General features: G+C 41.7%; 2 protein-coding genes across 5 annotated transcripts in view; one reads left to right on the top strand and one right to left on the bottom strand.

Annotated features, from left to right (window-relative positions):
- tmem94 (transmembrane protein 94) overlaps window positions 1-3,319 on the bottom strand; it is a 34,858-nt gene extending 31,539 nt beyond the window's left edge. For 2 of the 3 annotated variants that reach the window (XM_020082868.2, XM_069517358.1), the window contains exons 1-2: window positions 3,179-3,319; window positions 1,134-1,491 (exon numbers count right to left, since the gene is read on the bottom strand). In XM_020082868.2, the coding sequence (XP_019938427.1) occupies window positions 1,134-1,157 (24 nt within the window). In that variant the 5' untranslated portion in view covers window positions 1,158-1,491; window positions 3,179-3,319. The remainder of the gene's footprint in view (window positions 1-1,133; window positions 1,492-3,178) is intronic. The other variant, XM_020082867.2, reaches the window with a different exon arrangement.
- Window positions 3,320-14,673: 11,354 nt separating this feature from the next.
- LOC109626746 (nucleoside diphosphate kinase A2-like) lies at window positions 14,674-19,411 on the top strand. 2 transcript variants are annotated; one of them, XM_020082891.2, is made up of 5 exons: window positions 14,674-14,944; window positions 16,814-16,946; window positions 18,508-18,609; window positions 18,799-18,911; window positions 18,994-19,411. In XM_020082891.2, exons 2-5 carry the CDS (start codon window positions 16,818-16,820, stop codon window positions 19,106-19,108), a joined length of 459 nt encoding a protein of 152 aa, XP_019938450.1. In that variant the 5' UTR covers window positions 14,674-14,944; window positions 16,814-16,817; the 3' UTR covers window positions 19,109-19,411. The 2 variants fall into 2 exon arrangements, with proteins under 2 accessions (XP_019938450.1, XP_069373455.1); XM_069517354.1 differs by lacking the exon at window positions 14,674-14,944 and adding an exon at window positions 16,348-16,728.
- The last annotated feature ends 943 nt before the right edge of the window (window positions 19,412-20,354 follow it).

Here is a 20,354-nt window from a genome sequence, read left to right as displayed (position 1 = left end):
TGAGGATCTTTAAGGAGAAACATCAATAGCTCTTAAAATGTTCCTTTACCAAAAAATATTTTATAGATTCACTAGACTTCAATCAAAAATAACAACTTTTAACAACTTCGACTTTTTTGTCACCACAATCATTTTTAGATTTAGCATTTGACAAACACCCAGTGGAATCAGTCACTTTGTTTGTGAACCACTTAGTGTAATCACTTCTTTCACGATCCATTAATTTATGCAATAAACTTTGAGGCAAGCAAAAAACTGGTACTGGTACTTCCCCTTACATTGTGTGCACACTTCTTCTGTGCAATTAGGTAATATCACCAGTATTGCTGGTACGCTATAACTGTCAGTTTGACCTGCTAAAATTGTGATTTGACAGCTTGTGTTTCTTGCCCCATATGACTGAGCTGAAGCTTTGTTGAAGAAGCATTCCCAGATTCATTAAGTTGACGAATACAATTTTACCATTACTTACTGAAAATCTGATAAACCTACAAAAATGTGCAAGAAACAGTCTGTCCTTGAGTCCAAGTCAACTTTTGTACCATTTCAAGAAAATCTCTAGGATGGAGATTTATCCTCACTGCAGTCAGTGACCCAGCCAGCGAAATTGGCTAAACTTTTGCTTTTGACAGGTTTGTTTATATTGGGAAGTAGCAAACTAGTTTTAACAGAATTGTGTGTATATATAAATATAGATTTTAAGGGTTTGTGCTCCTTATGTACAGGATTTGTCTTGAGTCTGAAGGGGTTTCTTTTTGGTTAATACTGTGGCTTATTCTCAATTTTCTTTTGGCCAAAAATCAGTTTGATTTAAATACTAATTTCAAGACTACAGTGAAACGTGTTTTATGCAGGTAAATACGGACTAAATATCTATGGCTTTCTCTGACTAAGATAAATTTACAGAGTTTTAGTTCATGAAACAATTAGTAAAAATTGAGGATGAGGTACAAAATAGAGGATGTTGACTAATACTAAAGAGAACTTCTGAAGTCAGGATTAAAACTCTTAAAAGAACGGACAAAATAAACACCAACCTGAATCACAGGGCCCTACCTGTTTGGTAAACAGCTCTGCACCTCAGGGGCATTTAGGTAGCATTGGCACATACTGTGCTAAGCAACTAGACTTACCTGCTTCTTATCCTGCAGCTCCATGGCAACCACAACCACTCAACATGCTCTGCTCCTCAACCAGCCTTATGCCACCTGGCAGACCCTGTCAAAGGCCACACGCTCAAGGCTCTCGGCCGAATCCCTCTCAGCCCACCGCCAATGGAAGCTGAAGCTCGAGGAGGATGGAGAAGGCAGGTGGGTGCAGCCCTGATACCCCACCCGGCAACACCTCCCGCCTTGTCTTTCCTGCCAGTGTGACAGGAGGCACACCCACACCTGCAGGGATCGGTAGAGAAGCAGAGTACTTTGGGATATGGAGTTGTTGTTTGGAGGGTTAACCGTTTCCCAGGTGCAGCTTCTGGGTCGCCACAGAGGTCTATGGATAAATCACAAAAAACACAAATCAATTAATACGCATGTCTAATTACATGTTCATAGACCTACACTGCAGTATTTTACTGCAATGTAGGCCAAGTTTAATTAGAGACCTTCCCTTGTGTAAATCACATTTAACATATTAACATGTCCCCCCTGTGACTTTAAAGCAACACTTTCCTTTTTATGCACTAAAATTAAAACCCTAAAAATGATTTTGACGGTACACAAACTTATAATAGGAAGAATGGCATGTCTATTATTGCTACAGTGCTCCCTGGATGCCTAAATACATCACACACGAACCAACAGAGCTGGAACTTGCAGCTAGCTATAGACGACAAGTAACTCGCCATTCAGTGTGGCCCTTACGAGTGAGGAAAGTGAAGAGGACATTACTGGAGGGAATGAAGAAAAGAAAAAGAGGAAGTGACATCATTGGTAAAAGCAAAAAGAGGCCAAATGATGCAAGACAGATGCCGACCCGATACTTTCTTGACTTTGGGCTGTGTAAGTCAAAGGGCCTCGCTAGTTAGTCATCAGAAGCCAGGTAAACCCATCTCCACTGATGTTTAGCTTTAGTTGGCCAAACATTACGATGCAATTTTATACACATCCTGCTCGGGCATCAATAACTGCATCAGCTACTTTCTTGCTGTGTCTCAGCTTAACACTGCCATTCTTCTCCCGTTAGTCTTCATCTCCGATGTCACAACAAATGAGATTAAATCATCCGAATTGTGTAAAACGTTCCGTTTTATCTCTGTCAGCTTGTCACCAAACGAAGGTGTGTACATCTGTGAGCGTGGGGAGGCTCAGTCCGCAACTCGTATTAACGAGTGCACGGCAGCACAACTGAAAAGCAGACCGAGGCCCTGAATCTGACACCAGGCCCGTTCACTCTGACCACATATGCAGGTTCCTCTGGCACAAACCCCCCCCCCCCCCCCCCCCCCCCCCCCCCACACTGAACTGCAGAGTCAGCAGTCTCCATTGGCAAAGAGTTGAGAGTGGTCCTCCAAACAAAACGCTGCAGACACACTGAAGGGTGAGCAGGTGCACTGACTGCATCGCAAGACTGTCCAATGGGGACCCACAAGAGGGACCAGACTTTAAAGTGAAGGCAACTTGAAATCGATTCTACAAGTTCTCTACAACAATAACTGAGAAGAATCCTTCCCACATGTTGACTGATCATAGCAGGGATATCAGAGATGCTACTAAAAAACAATGTGTCCCTGTGATCCACTGTCATGGATCACTTGAATCCACGACCTGCCCTGATCCTGAAGCTGCCAGAACAAATCAGTTATTTCACATCCCTGTTATTCCAGTTGTGCCATGTCAACATTAGTGATATGTTCACTGAATGTCAGGATATATCAGCTTTAAGGAGTGTCCCTTGGGTCTGGATTCTATTGCCAGCGTTTAGGAGTGAGTCACAGGTAGCTACACACGCTGTGTTGTATTCCAAACCGTCCACACGACGGATAGTTAGGTTGTTGCTTCGGGTCTGGTGGGAAAAAAACAACCCATGTAATGATGGCTGTGCTGGAGTGCTGAGTGTTAACGCAGCGTCTGGAATCTGATCGTCCCCCCTGTCCTTCATGTCAAAGACAGACGCGGACACGGACAGATGCTCCCGGTCCCACCACGCGCACACACACACTGCGGGTCCGCGAGCTCACCTGTTCCTGTTCGCGCTTCGTCGTTGATGTCCTCGGAGGAGCGTGTATTTGTCACTTTCTCCCTCAAACACAAAAAAAAATCCCACTCCAGATCCTTCACCGTGCGGCAGCGGCGGCCATGTTGGGAGCGTTCTGCCCGAGCCGAGCGTACTGTGTGGCGATTGGACGGCGCCGAGGTGCTCGGTGCTCTGATTGGCTCAGAGGGGGGGGGAGTGGGCGGGCCTGTGCTGCAGCGCCGTGCGTGTGGTTTTATTTTGAAATAGGAAGCCACAGCTCGCGGAGGTGTAGAGGCCGATCTGAGAGGTTTAATTCGACTTTTAGAGAAGTAACCCCTCCTAAGTGTCAGCTGTGATCCATCACAGGGCGTGGTGGTGGGATTCATTGTGCACTGCTGTGTCCCGGAAGCATCAGGACTGTGCTACAAGGCACAATCTGTGGTTAATACATATTTTAAATTATGCAGCACCTCTAACCTTCTCCAGACCTGTCAACAACCCAACTGCTGACCAATCAGATCACTGGAAACCAGTGTTTTCTACAGAAAACTCCTGAAAACCCACTTGTTCACCACAGTTTATGGACTCTAGCCTTAGCCAACCATTGCTATTACTATTATTATGCATTACTATTATCTTGTGTTCTTGTTTGTTTCATTTTTATTATTGTATCATTGTTTCTTCTCTCTTTAAAGGGCCTTGGGTACCCTGAAAGGAGCTATATAAACCCAAGTTGTTATTATTACTATTATTATTACAGGATCCTGAGACTTGATGTTTGAACAAGTCTATGGTGTGAACACAGAAGTCGGGGTGAGAGCCTCCAGAGTATAAAGGCCGCGTTCCGCTAAACCTCGGAGCTCACAATTTCCAATTTGGAGGTTGCAACTGGAGCGACCCCTCATGTTGAAATTTCGACCCCCGACTTCGAAAACCAAGAGGACCCCTCTGTATACCAACAGAAGACAAATCTGTAGTTTTTACTACTGCTGTTTATTAGCACTAGTCGTTAAATGTGTCGTGCTCGCAGTACTGTCTAATTACTGTGTGTGGATGCTTTACTACTGTGTTAGTGTGCGTGAAATGCTGCGTAATGCATTATCAACTGACAATAATCTCCAGATGAATAAGTGAAGCAATACAAGTGCGTTTTCTTTGTTCCGCTAACTATGGCATTGTCGTCTGTTTTGTAGTGTCGATTAGTTTTATATTGATAGTACATTTTTTTGTACACAGAAAATATTTTTTATTATGTACATTCGTGTCCCAAATATAATGTTTCATTACATTTACTGCCAAGGGTTGGGGTTTTTGTTTTTTTTTAATTGTCACAATTTACGTGATCTAAATGAGATATATCATGTTGAATGTGACATACAGTATGTGACAGCACACAGGTCATATCATTCAGGCTATTCTGAGGAGAGAGTATGTATGAAACCTGTTTCAGGGAAGTCACCGTTCCGATATTATTCTGTCTACACAGAGAGCTGTGGAGAAAATAAACACCCCCAACTGGCAAGGCAACAGAGGTTGTAATCTTTTCCCTTATCGTTAATAAACACAATGCAATGTTCATTTACTTTCTTTTATTGCACTGAATTGGTTAATAGGGTTGGATAGTGTTCACATTTGAACAGATACCAGTAAAAACAACAGAACTTGTGAAGTTAGTCAATGTACAGAGAGCTGGAAGAGATGGTCCCTGCCTTGGTGGAGCTGCAGCCAGGTTGTGTGACGGTCCCTGGGTCTGTGCATGGCTTTCTAGGTGTCTGAGCCTTTGACTCACTATTGTTCTGGCCGTGTGCACTAAGAGAGCCAGAATTTGACACATGGTCTACCATTCAGAGACGTCCCCCATCCTCTCCTTTTCCTCAGCTGTCTCACACACACCTCTTAATTACTTTAAACTCAACATCTCTTAATTAATTAATTAATTAAAATATACTCAGCAAATATGTTTAAGTATAAATTATTCAAAATAATAATTTGATCATTTATTTAATAAGTGAAGTGAAGATTTCCAATTTTTCTCATTTCAATCTTTTTTCAATATTGATTATTGATTTGCAGCATTTTAAATTGATTCATGAATTTTCATATTTCTTCAAAATAATAACGAACAAAGTCCAGCCTGACAAATGAAACACACACCACATCCTGTCAACAGGATAAAGGCGCCCTCTTGTGGTTGTGCATCAGTTTTCAGATTGCACTTGTGTAAGGAGAAATAAGAAAGCTTCACTCAACCTTTGGCACCTTAAAGCAACAAGCAGTGAGATGCAACATGGCTCCAGCTCAGCAAACTCAAACATTAACAAAAAAAAAAAACCGATGAGAGGACGTCAAAGTGCCGTCTGTCGTTGATTGACAGTCAATCTCTGTGCGGAGCAGAAACATCACAACGACAAACTTTGAGCAACCAACACGGAGACAAAATAAGTCAAAGATTTAAACACAGAATTTAGATCACTGCTCTTTAAATGACTCGAGTCTATTTGAGTTTACAGAAGTCAGCTGTGGATCATGACCAAGATTTATCATTGTATCCAAATCTACATTCAAGTGAGTTCCCTGCTCTGCTGATATTCTTGTATTCTTGTCTACTCAGGACCTGAGGCCTATCGGTGACAGTTTTTCTCTCTTTATCAATGAGTCAGCTCTGGTCTTGAGCTCTGGTTGTGGCGGGTAAACATCCACTTGAGACACAATCTGTAAAATCTGTCTCACTCAGAATGTCCTGTAGTTGACCTCTGACCTGTAACACAGCCGCTGTCGTGTCCTCACAGGACGGATACTGATGCTGGATGAGTGTGTAGACTCACTGGGTGGTGACAGTGAGGGGTAGTTGTGTAGAAACTGGTTGTGATCCTCTGTCTGTGGGAGCTGCTTCATCTTTCCTCTTAAGCTCAGCTTCAGTCTTTCTGGGATCTGCTGCTTCAGCTCAGAGAAGATCTTCTTACTCTCAACTGTTTTTTTTTTAGCAGAGCCATTGACGGCCTCCACCTCCTGTTGAAGCAGCTTCTTATCTTTCTCTTTGTCCTGGAGTCTCTGCTGGATTGTCTCCTCAGCCAGAGCTCTCTCTGCCTCTCAGTCCATTCTGCTGGAGCGGACACTCTGTCGTGGTCTTCATGTTCGTCCCCAGGGCAGAGATAACAGATACACTTGCAGATCAGTTCAGCAGAACATCTACATTATGTGCTGACGAGTAAAGTTCTTTTTCCATGGAGACTGGATTTCTTTGGCTTTGAAAACAATATTATAATGTTATTTGTTCTGTGTGGCTGTTAGGAGTCTGAAGTGTGGCACAGACATGTCTTATAAATGATCAGTAGACTAAATAAAAGAATTAACATGGCATGGACCCATAAAATACTTAATAAATCATGTTAAAGTGAACTAAACCCCAAAAACATTTCTTGAAAACCAATTTATCTGGATATTAAGAAGAGGAAATATTTATTTGGTAATTCTGCCTTTTTAAAACACATTACATAGCACAGAAAGTAGAAAAGAACAAATGTGAAAGGATGACACCGTTATTGTCTGCAGCTTCTTAATCATCAAATCTCCCAGAATAAGTCACAAACAGCAGCAGTTGCTCCCAGACAGCAAAGGCAGCTGCCTCCAAACAAAGGTGGGAGCTGCCTTTTGTGAAATAGCTGGTGTAATTGTTTTCCATGTAACATAAGTTCTCTATGCCACGGTTAAATCAAATCAGAACACAGAAAACAGTCGAGAGGGGTTTTGCATTTCACTGTTGTCCAGCAGAGGGAAGCATAGGCCTGCAACCAGACAACTACATGCAACACAGCTCTGTCATTAATTGTATTGCAGATGTGCAGTACAACCTTTATTTTAATATTAATGATGAGAAGATGAAGAATACTCTACTGACTAGTTAGCTTTGAGAACAGGACTATGGACATTAAGCCAGCTGGATATGTTGCTACCATTCAGCCTAAGACATGTACAACTGCTAACACAATCAATGATTTCTCTCTCGATTTTGTGTTGGTAAGGAGGTGGAATTAAAAACCAGTGCAGTCTGGTTCCTTCAATCCTTATATCTTCCTGTGGTCTCTAGTGTTGCACACAGCACTAAGATCTCTCTCGTGAGTGTAGACGAATCTGAGTTGATAACTTTCACCAGTCCTGTGCTGGAATCCAAATCTTGACTGAAAATCTTCACAACATGATTCCAGTGGAAATCATCCCATCAGGTAGGATGCAGGTCAACAAACACCTGGGTCAAGAGTTTAAACAGAGGTTTAATTACTGCATCATTCAGTCTTGAAGAAGTGATGAAAGCCGTATCAATGTAATGTCATTTAAAGGGATTTTTTCCCCGTTTTTTTTAATCAAATTAATCTTATATTTATACAGTTTATTTACACATTGTCAGACAAGCATCTCTGTACCCACACGGCCGACACAGAGAGACCCTAATTCTTCATCTTTGAAAAGTTGTTTGATATTTAAGTGGCGGTGCTCAGATTCATATAACGTCATCAAACCCAAAAAGGATTCATTTTGCAATCTGTCCCATTCCCATGTACAAAGGATTCAAATAAATGATAAATACATAAACTAAGAGCAGCAACCAATACATCAGCATAAACATGCCAGTGACAAGAAGGCTTAGATGTCTGCAGGTTGACTACTCAGCAATAGGTTAAGTGCTGGGTCTCATGCTGTGGAGCACCCCAAGCAACAGCATATGTTGTTTTAAGGATGAGGAAGCGACAGTGTGACATTGCTATCACTTTGTATCATGTCACTGGTGTGGCTGGAAAGAAAGAGCTCTCGCTATGCAGTACATCATCTAAAACAGCAGATTATATCACATTACATAACTGTGCACTTGCTTGACTCACCCAGTCTTGGTTGGGGTCCTGCATGACTACCTCTGCTGTGCAGGCAATGGACTGGATTAAGCTGTGAAGCTTTTTATCCTCAAAAGGATTTCTGACTATCAGACATGGTTTTATACGGGGGCTTAAACCAGACGGAGTCACCATCAGTTATTTCGCTGCTCCATGTGTGTTTGTGTGTGTTTCAGGGGCAGCAGCTGAAAGGGTTCATGAGTTCAAGTCTGTGAAATAATGTGATCAAATTCCTGCGCGGATTTTCTCTGACAAAAGCTCAGATTATATACTTGGAAAAGTGGGAAATTGTGTGTTTGTGTGTGCACTTATACAGATATCTTTGTGTGGACCATTTTGAACCTACGGGGTGAGGACACTTGGGCCGGTCCCTACTTTCTGAATCACTTCCAATGGGCTGATTCACGGTTAAGACTTGGTTTTAGGATTAGAATCAGGTTTAAATTTAGGTGTAGGTTTACTGGTCAGGGTGAGGAGTAGGGGTATGCATTTGTCGTGATGGTTAAGGTTAGGGGCAAGGGAATGCTTCATGCCGAGTGTCCTCACTAAGATAGAAGTACAAGGTTATGTGTGTGTGGTAAGTGGAATGGCTACGTGCTTATGCAAGGTCATGTGTGTAAAACAGTTTTTCATCTGATAAGAAAATAATCGTGGAAGAGGGTGGTTCAGTATAACTTTAAATTATGCATTCATGAATCAGTTTTCAAAAGGGGGCTCTTGCCCTTTTGAATTAACGACAGTTCCTTGTGCAGTAACACAGTCAGAGGCAATGGACTGTGGCCGTTTTGGCTCATCATAACTTCTATCCCAAAGCAATGTGTGTTATATTACAGTAATGATTCTCTGCTGTGTAGTAATCCTCTTCGGGCAGAGGGATGCTGCAGAGATCTACGACCTTCATAAAAAGTGAATCCAGCAAAAAAAGACAAAAAAAAAAACTTCTTCATCAGTGTCGGTGAACTCTGGGGCATCCCTGCACTATGACTTGTGAGTAATAGACAGATAAGGCTGGCAGGTGGTGCTGCAGTTGCACACTCCAGACACAATCCACTCTGCCAGTGACACAAAACCAGAGCATGGAGCAAATGCACACAAATTATAATTAGGTGGAGAAAGTTTGTGCAACTCCACTTTTTGTCTTTGTAAACATTTTCTTGAGTTGTAGCAACTGATCAAAACAAGATTTAAAAAGAAAAATACATTTTTGAACCACTCTTTGCGTTGGTTCAGTCCAGCCCAGCCCATCACAAATTGATTGGAGCAAAACGTATTTAAAGGTCCAGTGTGTAAGATTTAGGTGAAAGGGATCTATTGGCAGTAATTTAATGTAGAATAATCCTCATGATGTTTTCACTAGTTCGTTTCATCTAAATTGTATGAATTGTAGTTTTCTTTACCCCAGAAAAGACCCTTTATATTTAAATACTTTATATTTAAATACTTTATATTTACATTGAGGGGGTCCTCTCTACAGAGGCTGCCATGTTTTTTACATTAGTCCAGACTGAACAAACTAAACAACTTTTGTGTTTTTATGACAACTGAAGCTACCACAGGTTCTTTTTCATGTTTGGAAGGAGAGGGTGAGGTGAGGGGTGTTCAGCTGCAACATGAAACTTCAACACTAGATATCACTAAATTCTACACACTGTACCTTTAATCTTTAATTTCATTTTTAGTTCAACTTTGGATGCATGTAATCCAGCTGCTCTGTACTGAGGTGTAGTTCGCAGTGATGTCTTGTCCTCCACGAAAAATGATTCTTTTAAATCTCGAGGCGTAAAAGTCATCATGCATTAAAATATTAATGATGTAAGTTAAAATGATCTATTGTTGAAGTTATGATCAGTTATTCCTGTAGAACATTACAACTACACCAGTTAAAGGGGCTGGGAGAACAGCCATAGCACGAAAACATGTGTGTATAATAAACAGGTGCCATTGGATTATGTGAGGTCATTTCATTCATCCAAGTTTATTGTACTTTGTGGCTGTTGTAGGAAGAAGCCTTGTGAGTATTGAGAATAGCAGCGCTCAGGTTTAACATTGTTTAACCAAGTTATCCAAACCACATTGTGATGTGTTATCATTTCATTTCATGCTTGTCCTTGTTTCATTTTGAAGATGATCTTGTAGCCTGTAAACTAAACAACATAATATTTTTACAAAAATAATTTGAAATATGAAGCAGCCTTTCTTCTGATAATAATTTCAGGTCCTGATCCACCCAGGTATGCACTGTTGTTGATACATTATTGGTTTTCATATCGACTTGTGCAGGTGGCTCTTTCTTGACTTAATCCAAGAGTTTAGGTCGCGTAGATATACAGGAAATTTGCTTTCACGTAGGGGTTGACCTTTGCTTCCCTATTTGAAAGCATAACCAGGGACCCTCATTCGCATCTTTATGCAGTGTGAGACTATAAACCAACTTTTTGACAGCAAGAATATTTCTATCAACATAGCCTTGGAGAGCTTCTTCTAAAAGCAAAATGACAATTTTCTGTTACATTCCAGTACAGCATAAACCACTTGATACTGCTTGAGACAATGGGTCCTTTCCTTTGTGTTGAAAGCAGTAAAGAAGCACATCAACACACTAAGACAATGTCAGGAATGGCCTGAATGTGTGTCCTTGCTTGTTCACAGCATGACATGAACCGCCAATTGAGTGACTTGGTAAATATGCATATGGTGAGTGCAAATGTCTGAGTGAGATGCTCCACAGTTTCTATGGACCTCCTCTGCCTGACCTCCTTGGTGAAATCCAGGAGTCAATGTGTCTTCCAAGCCCCTGGGATATCTGTCCAGTCCTCCCCAGCCTCATTCCTCGGCTCACTGTCCACTGGCACCTATACCTCTTCTCTGAGGGATACGCGTCTTGATTTGCTTGAATATCACAGGGGGTTTGCCATTAATTCTATGTAATAATAATTTAGTATTAATAATTAATAATAATAATACATCCCCAGTGACTTAATGAGTAGTGTGGCTCATAAAAGACACTGCAGGTCGTATTCCTCTTATAAACTTTAAGAGGAAATATATATAAAACGTGGAAGATATAGAATAGTAACAAAATGAAGACACACACGCATTTTTGCACTATCTTGTATAGTTTTTAACGTTTATTTTTATTGTTATATATCATTTCTTTTCTACTAAATGCACCTTTCAGTGGTAGTGGCTGTAATTTTGCCCCCTGCTTCATTGTGTGATGACATTAAAGGCATTCTTTTCTATTCTATGCAGGCGCACACACACAACAATTTATGTTGCTTTCCTCTGCTATCTCTGCTAGGATCTGCCTCTTGAGTCACTCCATGTATGGATTTTGATATTCTTAATTTCTGTTTGATTTTGTTTAATGTGTCTGCTGTTGTTTTTCCCTCTGCTCCAGTGTTCCCATGTTGCTTCTCACTTTTTGTCACTTTGTCTTTTGTGTTTCTCCCGAGTTTGGATTTCTTAGATTGCATCCTGTTCCGCATCTGCCTCTCTGCCAGAAGCACAACAATCCATGACGAAACACAGGCCTTCACCAGACTACAAAGCTTTAGAGTGGTTAACTTAACTGTCAATAGCTGTATCCATTAAACAGTGTAAATGTAAGGGAGAGGTAGAGAGAGTGAGAGAAGGATGGTCTAATCCTGGCCTTAAACCCTGGTAAAAATAGGACGTTGAGTAGATGGGAGTATGGAAGCGGGAGATTAAACCAAGGGATTAACTCTCCATTTGATTATAGGAGCATTCACTGCTGGAGGTGCAGGAAGAAAGTAATTGAGAGGAAAGGAGAGGAGAGGAGAGGAGCAACAGCCCATGCAGGGAGAGAAAATATTAACAGAGGAAGATAATGACACTCAGTAGAGCACACACATCTACTAAGGCACCTTAAAATGAATCAGGCAGCACCAAATTTCAGTCCCCTGAATATAGGGGATAACAGTTTGGCCTGATTAAGGTGGTTTTGAAACGTTGCAGCATAGTAAATCACTGATTGCAAGTCGAACAGTGTGCAGGAGCTCTTTTTGATCTACTCATCCCTCTCATACCCACCTGTTCCACCCAATGGAGGTGCAAAGTATTCTTTAGTTCACCTAAATATGCCACATTGTTTACATCGAGATCGATGCACTATTCCTGGGGAAATCTCAGAAAATACCTGCAATGTTAACATGTCACAGGTTCTTTCTTGAACGTCCCATCCTTCTAAGGTTTGAAGGAAGGGGGTGTAAAGGACAGGTGAAAGATAGAGGGAATTATCTAGCACATATTGTATGTATGTGATTGGAGGTCTGATGATTTCCTGGGGAGGGATGTGGGGATGGAAAGTGTATGTGCATGGTACCTGTTGAAAACAGTATCTCAAAAATCTGCAATGAATGATTGTGTCAATGAACCGTGCTTGTGTGTGTGTGTGAGAGAGAGAGAGCTTATGAGATGAGGAAACTGGGCAGTTGTGATTCTAAGCATGTGCATGTGTGCAGGGCTGTACATTTCACCTAAGACAAAGTGAACTCAACCAGAGGCTTTGTGTCTTCCAGTCTGTCTTCTAATCATCTAACAGTCAGAGTTGATCAGAGGCAGCGGAGCCACAAATACTCCCAGTGTGGAGGATACACTTCATCTCTGGGTCTCACGCTCTGCTGCTGCATCTATCAAAAGCCAGAGACAGCCAGCTGAGGACGCAACTTATGAAAACTGGATGTTTCAAAGCAGATCCAGAGTTTTGATAAGGCCCGAGATACATCATATTTTCATACTCCTAGGAAGCAATGCTTAGAAAACTTGCATATGAATCTGCTTAAGTTATCGAGAGTAAGGCTGTACTCAAGATTATTTCTATTAATATGATGTAATGCCCAGTGACTTTGTGGATAGCATGCAGCTCTTTACATAAAATATATAAACAGCTGATTTTAATCTTTGATTCCTTTTAAAAGCTTTATTCGTAGGCTACAAGCCCGAGGACGTACTTACATATTATAATCTATACAGCACATGTGTGCACTCATTTATTCATGTAAACACGTCTGTATGAGTCAAATCATCTTATCATGGTGGGCATCATGAGTAACCTAGGATTGCAAACACACACTTTACTATAAAGCAGCCTGAAGGTTAAGCATTCAAGGGTGTGTGGAGAAACAGAGAATGCCACATCTCCCAGCATTTTTCTTTTTAGGTAAAAGCTGCTGTATGCAAATTCTGCAGTCCCTCTGACCCCTCATAAAGGTGCAAAATAGTTTAGCCCACCCAACCAGTACTCTCAACACTCAAACGCTGCAAACTGCTGAGGAGACACTGGAGGGGGGAGTCAGCCAGGAATCATATTTGCATTGTAAAACATGAATGAATCAGTATCAGGACATATCAACGTTACCCAACAAAACTTTCAAACACATGGCGCTAGTCTCGAACACATTTGTTGTTAGCTTATGAAGTACTCTGAGGTTCATTTTTGGAATTGTGTCGTTAAGAGCCATGAATTACACCATGGGAAATTGGTGAAAATGGCAAAACAATCAAAATAAAAATGCAATGTTAAAGGAAGTGATAAAAAAATGTGTCCACCCCAAAATTGAATCTGCTCTTCTTTGCCCCATAGCACATCCTTCCACCAAGTTTCAATTAAACTGATTTAGTAATTTTGGCATAATTCTGCTAAAAATCAGACAAATCGCAATGGCAACATAACTTCCTTCACAGGTTATCCTACTGATCAATAAAACAAAATCTGATTACATTTTTTTTCTACTGTTCTGTGGTTAAATCATATTAGAAATAGGCCCAGCAGCCGGCTTCAGTTTATTTTTTACCAAATCAAACAGGACAATTTAAATTTAAATTCCAATGGCAATATAATATTTTCTCAAGAATAATAATGTTTTTCCTGTCTGGAATGGAATTTAAGTTATCAACGTAAAAAGATATATGAGAAATATTTATGGCTGGAATGTGGCTTATCTTTAGTGAGATACAATCTGTTATATCAGACCAACATTTCTTGGACACAGGGCATGAAATAAAAAAACATATGCTCAAGTGTTTCGTCTAACATGTAACAAAAGGTGCGGGGGTCCAATTCATACCTGAACAGTTTTGGGGGAAATACATTCTAAGATAGTGTAGCTCTAGGTTCAAATAATTATGGTAGGCAAGTTTCTTTACAGTTTCATCCAAACTACAAGTCTCGGCAAAGGCACATGCTGGAGGCAACCCAGCTTCACCTCCTTATTCCTCTGGAAATACAAAATGCAGTAACACATATCAACCAATAACTAGTTGCTTATTAGCATGGATATTAGAGGCATATTGGCTCTTTATAAGTCATTATACAGCACTTATTAATGCCTTATTCTTAATGACCTTATTCTGCAACAGTTTCCCTTAATAACCTCCTGATTACTGCTTATTGATGGAAGTAAGGAAGTTGTTGTACATGAATTACAAGTGCTTGGATTTGTTCACTTTGTGTGTTCCCTAATATCAAGTGTTACCCACAATGCAGCTGCTTAAATCGTGTAATGTGCAATTCCACCCTTTAGCTCCCTCTGGACCATCTGGAGCAGGTAACTAGAGACACTTCCTGCAAACACCATCCTCTCACCTTACTCCCCTCTGCACGAGCTCATTCACAATCACTACATGGCTCTTTTAAAGTCAAACATACATGTTGCACTCGCTCAGTAGTGAGGACAGTTTCTCTGTCTGAACTTGACGCACACGTGAGCCGCCCCGTTCCGCGCTCTCGGCTCGTGGCTCCTCTGACTTGCCGTAGATGCGCCTCCTCCTCGCGTATATAAAGCGGCCGCGCAGCCTCCTTGCTCCTCTCCCACGTTAACCAGGATATCAGCTGCTGTCACCGGATCTCCCCTGCCGTCAAGGTAACATTAGATCAAGCTTCTCTGCCGGTGTTTGCAATCGATCCACAGAACAAGCGTCCTCCTCAGTCACCCTGTGGTTTACAGGAAGCAGCTCCGCGCTCCTCAGTTCGGTGCTCCTCTGTAGACGCGGGTGTTACCGGCAGGTCATGCACAAAGACCTCCATGCTTCCAGCTCGGTTAAATCTTCACGTGTTTATTAGTTTATGGAACATTAGATGGAGGGTGGAAGTGTAGGACATGTTGTTCCGGTGCGGTCGTGGCGCGATGAGGCGTTCACGGTCTGACGGAGCTGGAAGTGATTCGTCTTGCAGCGCCGCGAACAAAAGACCATGTGGCTGTCGGTGAGGGCCCCGGGCCTGTACCGGATTGTCCCGGGCCTGTCCCGGATTGTCCCGGGTCTCCCGAGTGTGTCTCTGCCGCTGGTGAGGAGCCTCAGCCTGAGTCTCGGTCCTCTGACGGACTGAGGAACCGTTAGAGAGCAGCTTTTACGCCAGCGATCACATCCACTTCCTGAAATGAAGTCACTGAACTGTACAAACCTGACGGAGCCTCATCCCATAATGCTCCTCTAGTGTTGTACTTCCTGAGAAGTAACCATATGTTTTAGTATGTGCTCATGGTGAACTAGTGGAAGAGCCTTATTAAAGCTCCTGCTGTTTTTAGATCGCTCTGCAAATGATAGTCTTGGGTCATTCTCTCAGTGGAAATAGAATTTAGCTGGAGCAGGTGTCCTGAAGCTTTTGTCTGACCCAACAGTTCATCCTGACTGGAAAAGGCACACCCTTTTCTATCACTTATTCCCAATGTGACAAATCATTAAAGTAAATACATTTACATAAATGTCAGTCAACACTTAACCAAATAATTAGACGAGCCTTTCACAGACGTATATCAAAATTTTTCTTTATGTTCGTCAGTATGCTCTGATGCAACTCTATTTTTTTGATAAAGGATGCTTCAACTCTATATTTGGTTTCTTTGTCATAAGGGTTTAATAATATCTTAGAATCATCACCATCATCAATTCCTTTTTTTAGATTTTCTATTGGCAGATAAATGGGGAAAAAGAGAAAATGTCACACCCTAAAGAAGGAACACCTCAAGCCTGTTCCCAGAAATCTGGGCATTGTGCTTGACTGCAACTTGCTCTTTATACGGCACTTAGGAAAATCGACAGGCGGAGTCGATGGACTAACATTTTTTTATTGTGTTGCTTTTCCAGATTTTACCTGGGTTCTGTTTTTATTTTCTATCCTTTTATTCTTTGTACCATTTCTTTCTTTTGTCGTCTGATGGCTTTGCTTGGTGAAGCACTTTGGAACCATGTGTTAAGTCCGATATAAATCAAGATTATAATGTCTGATGGGGTCATGCATCTTTATTTTAATACATCTAACAAAGAATGTCAGAATTAGATCACCTAAAATCCATATTGGTTTGGGCCCCCGTCAAATGACTCTTGCATTTGATCTTTGAAGTTTAAAACAATTCCACACATGGAAAAGAAATGACATTCTAGAGCTGATAAGTAAGTTAATTCTTCAGGCACCAGCTGCGTGCATGAGGTGTGAGCAGCTAAACCTGTGCTGGACTCTGTCCGGTGTACCTGACAGTGCAGGGATAAAGTCATTCCCTCTCTGTGGGCGGGGCTGGCATCAAGTCACGGTGGTTCAGCAGTCAGATCCTCACTCACCTTCACATCGTCTGTGCGCTCCCTGTACAATGGGGTCGGGGCCCTCGGCAGCCGGCCCCACTGCTGCCTGTGCCAAATGCGATGAAGTGGCGTGAGTGACACTCAGGCTTCCCCCTCTGGCAGTTTGCTTTTTTTTTTTATTATTGTCTTCAATACTTTTTCTTCTTTGTTTTCAGAATCATGGCTGAGCTTAAGGAGCGCACCTTTATTGCCATCAAGCCCGATGGCGTACAGAGGGGCATCATTGGAGATATCATCAAGAGGTTTGAGGCAAAGGGCTTCAAACTCGTGGGCATGAAGTTCGTCCATGTAAGTAAACAGAATATAATGTCATGCTTGCATTCACCTGTCGGGTTAGGGATGTTGCAGTCCTTTCGTAGAGGTCACAGGGTGTTATTTTTAACTGCCGTAGGGTGTGCACATGATCTTGTGAGTGTGCCGGTTAACCCTTAAGACCTCCGGTGAGCTGATTAGCCTGCTTTTGTCTATTCCTGACTGTAGCATGACCAACGTCTCCTGATCCTTGAACATCTGATCTGTGACAGACGGATGTTTTCTTTACCGTGTAGCGTGGTTCATTTATAACCCTGCATTTTACAAGCACTTCTATTTAAAAGAACCTGCATTCTTCTGGGCCTTGATACTAATGGATGTCACTTGAGGGCAAGATTAATTCTAATTGGTCCGGCTGTCAGTGATTCAGCAGGAAGTGAAACCACAGTGGGAGCCAAGGACATTCTGACTAAGTGTCACTGAACAGTGTCCTGAGTAGGTGGAGCTTATTGAATTCAGTTATATTATATATGTAAAGATTTCCACTTAGTCATCCACTGAAATGTTTTCTCAGTTATGAGTCATTTTGGGCTCAGTTTTTTTTTTTTTTTTATTCTGAAAGAATCGTAGTTGAATCATTTGCAGACTGAATGATGTAGATTTGACGTCACAGCTGCTCACAGGATTTGCGGTTATTCAGGTTGTGACATGAGAGAAGGATGTATTTTTCGGTCGCCACAGTCAGTTGTGTCCTCAGGCACATGTGGATTACATAACTCACCCACTTTTTTCTTTTTATTTAGACAAACTCCACTTTGTGAGATGCTTTTATACTTGGTCTCAGAAATGAACCTGATGTAACAAAAGTTGAGGATTTGCTTTAAAAATTGAGCATGTTTGGCCTGGACATGATGTTTAAGGAATACATAGGAGTTAAAAGACCTGACTAACCCCACAGCATGTTGACATGTTGTGGTTCCTGAATAAGAAGTAGTTGACAAGCTGCTGAGAACAGAACCTGTATACTCTTGAGGGTGGCAGCATCTGGAGGCAACACTTCGAATTGACACACGCCTTCAAGTGCAGCTCAAGAGTGAGGTGACCCAGAGTGACATCTCTTAAAGGGATAGTTCACTGAAAAATGTAAATTCTCTCATCTACTCACCACCATGGAGTCTCAGAAGTAAACTTTGTAGCAGCTGAATCCAAAATAATTTAAGTCAACATACATTTCAGACATAATAAAACTTGTGTGGTGTCGCCCAAGTGTCCACAAGCCTGTCATATTCAGCCCCCTTGGTACTATTGTAGTATACAGTTTCAAAGATCAATGAACCTAATTCTAAAGAATATTCACTCTGACATTTGAATTGGATTGAAAGTATCCAAAATAAATCGCTGCAATACAGAGGCACACCAGCTGAATGTGTGGCACACCAGTGTGACCAAGGAACATTTTTAGTGGCACGTCAGACCTTTGTGACCGATCCACATTATTGGTCCACGGCAGGAAGAATGTTAGCAGGGCAAAGGAATGTATTCTCAGTGTAAGTGCAGTTAGACCCTGACGCCTTGTCTTCTTGTTCCCCTGCTGCAGGCCTCTGAGGACCTCCTGAACCAGCACTATGCTGACCTGAAGGACAGACCTTTCTTTCCTACCCTCATCAAATACATGCGCTCTGGACCAGTGGTTGCCATGGTAAGATGATTGTATACGACAGTATGGTGGGTTAGACAATAAATCCAAAAGGCTAAACTCTTGAGAGGAGCTCTGCCACTGGGCCGTTGTGCAGACGATCGTCCAGTTTGAACTGCTGCCACAGAAACATGTTGTATTTTGAAGCCCACTAGCAAAGCTTTGTCTCACCATCCCCGTTGGCTTTTGCAGGCATGGGAAGGCAAAGGTGCAGTGAAGACTGGCAGGGTGATGCTCGGTGAGACCAACCCCGCTGACTCCAAGCCCGGAACCATCAGAGGAGACTTCTGCATCGACGTCAGCAAGTAAGTGCTGAATCTGACCGCTGTAAACGTGCCAGTACAGTTTGTAAAACGCTGATGGATTCATTTTTCTTTCCTTTCACAGGAACATTATCCATGGCAGTGACTCAGTGGAGAGTGCCAACAAGGAGATCGCCCTGTGGTTCAAAGATGACGAGCTGGTCAGCTACACTAGCTGTGCCTTCAGCTGGCTCTACTAAGCTGTCCTGGCTAACTGCAGCAGTTCTCTCTCACTGGTCAGAGACCACTGAAACTTTTGCCTCAGATTTCCAGTTTTTCATCTGTAGCAGAGGGAAGAACTGTCAAGTCCCCACATTCCCATCCTTCACTCAGCCCATTGTCGTACTGTATTGGCATCTGGTCTCTGCGGGGTCCATCTAGTCTGTACATTCCTGAGTTCATTCCATTCCACCTTCTCCTTGACAGTAGTTAACGATTTTAAACTTGTCTTTGACTGTTGTTTAAAGGTGATCTGCTTTTCAATAAAACGCTCACAATACCAACTGTCTTGTCTTTTGGATTTCACACGCATGTACATATGATCCAATGAATCTGAAATGTGGAGCATACAGAATCCTCTGCAGACTTTCAAGATGTCAGTTTGTTTAATTTGGACTGATGAAGCCTCGCAGGAGGCGGGGGAAGGCAAGTGAACAGTCTCACCTGCCTGTACTGTTCCTCTTCTTGTGATACTTATCCTCCTGGAAAAAAAAATACTGCATCATAGGATTATTTTTTAATGTTTTAAATGTTAACCTGGGACTGTCTTTGAGGATGGAAATGTGTGATAAAGTGTGTCTACATTTAAACGTAGAGCATACAATGTTAACTCAAATTAACTTTTGAACATGCACACTGACCCTGATGAGACTTTAAAGTAAATTGGAAACTTTTAAGAACTTGTGATATTTCTCTGAATTGCAGAAAATCAACAAATATGGAAAAACGTTGCAGTTAGATGCAAGATGATCCTAAAAAGCTCCAACTGTTTTAGAAATGTATTTGTGTAATACATGGTATCATGGCCACATTTTCTGCATCAAGTACTTAAAATGTGTTTTGTGACAATGTATGCACTAAGATTTTGAAAGTAGGACCTCTGATTCTAACAGAATAACCTGCACACTGTGGTATTAGTACTTTAATCAGAAGTTCTTTATTAATCCCCATAGGGAAATTCAAATGCAAGTCAAGGATGTGAATACTTCCTTGACTAAAATACTGTGATTTTTATCATTCCATGATATTCACATGCTGCAACCTGGATACTTCGACAAGGCCCAAATCATGACAGCACAAATTGTGTGACTTTATGAGACTGACAAAAATAGTTTGGTTATAATTACAATTAAATAGAGTCAATTGGGATTTTAGACCTTGTTATGCCTAATGAAGAAAATTGTGATTTATGAATATAACATTTGATTGATTGATGATTTGTGATAA

This window comes from Paralichthys olivaceus, chromosome 21, assembly GCF_024713975.1.
Source record: "Paralichthys olivaceus isolate ysfri-2021 chromosome 21, ASM2471397v2, whole genome shotgun sequence".
In the NCBI taxonomy this organism is placed as follows: Eukaryota; Metazoa; Chordata; class Actinopteri; order Pleuronectiformes; family Paralichthyidae; genus Paralichthys; species Paralichthys olivaceus.
This window is presented reverse-complemented; position numbering and strand designations above follow the sequence as displayed.

Excerpts from the sequence above, each read along its gene's own strand:
- LOC109626746 (XM_069517354.1), top strand. The coding sequence starts at position 16,505 with ATGAGGTGTGAGCAGCTAAACCTGTGCTGGACTCTGTCCGGTGTACCT. Across the intron at positions 16,729-16,813 it reads GCCAAATGCGATGAAGTGGC|AATCATGGCTGAGCTTAAGG; the intron begins GTGAGTGACACT and ends CTTTGTTTTCAG. Across the intron at positions 18,610-18,798 it reads CTGGACCAGTGGTTGCCATG|GCATGGGAAGGCAAAGGTGC; the intron begins GTAAGATGATTG and ends TGGCTTTTGCAG.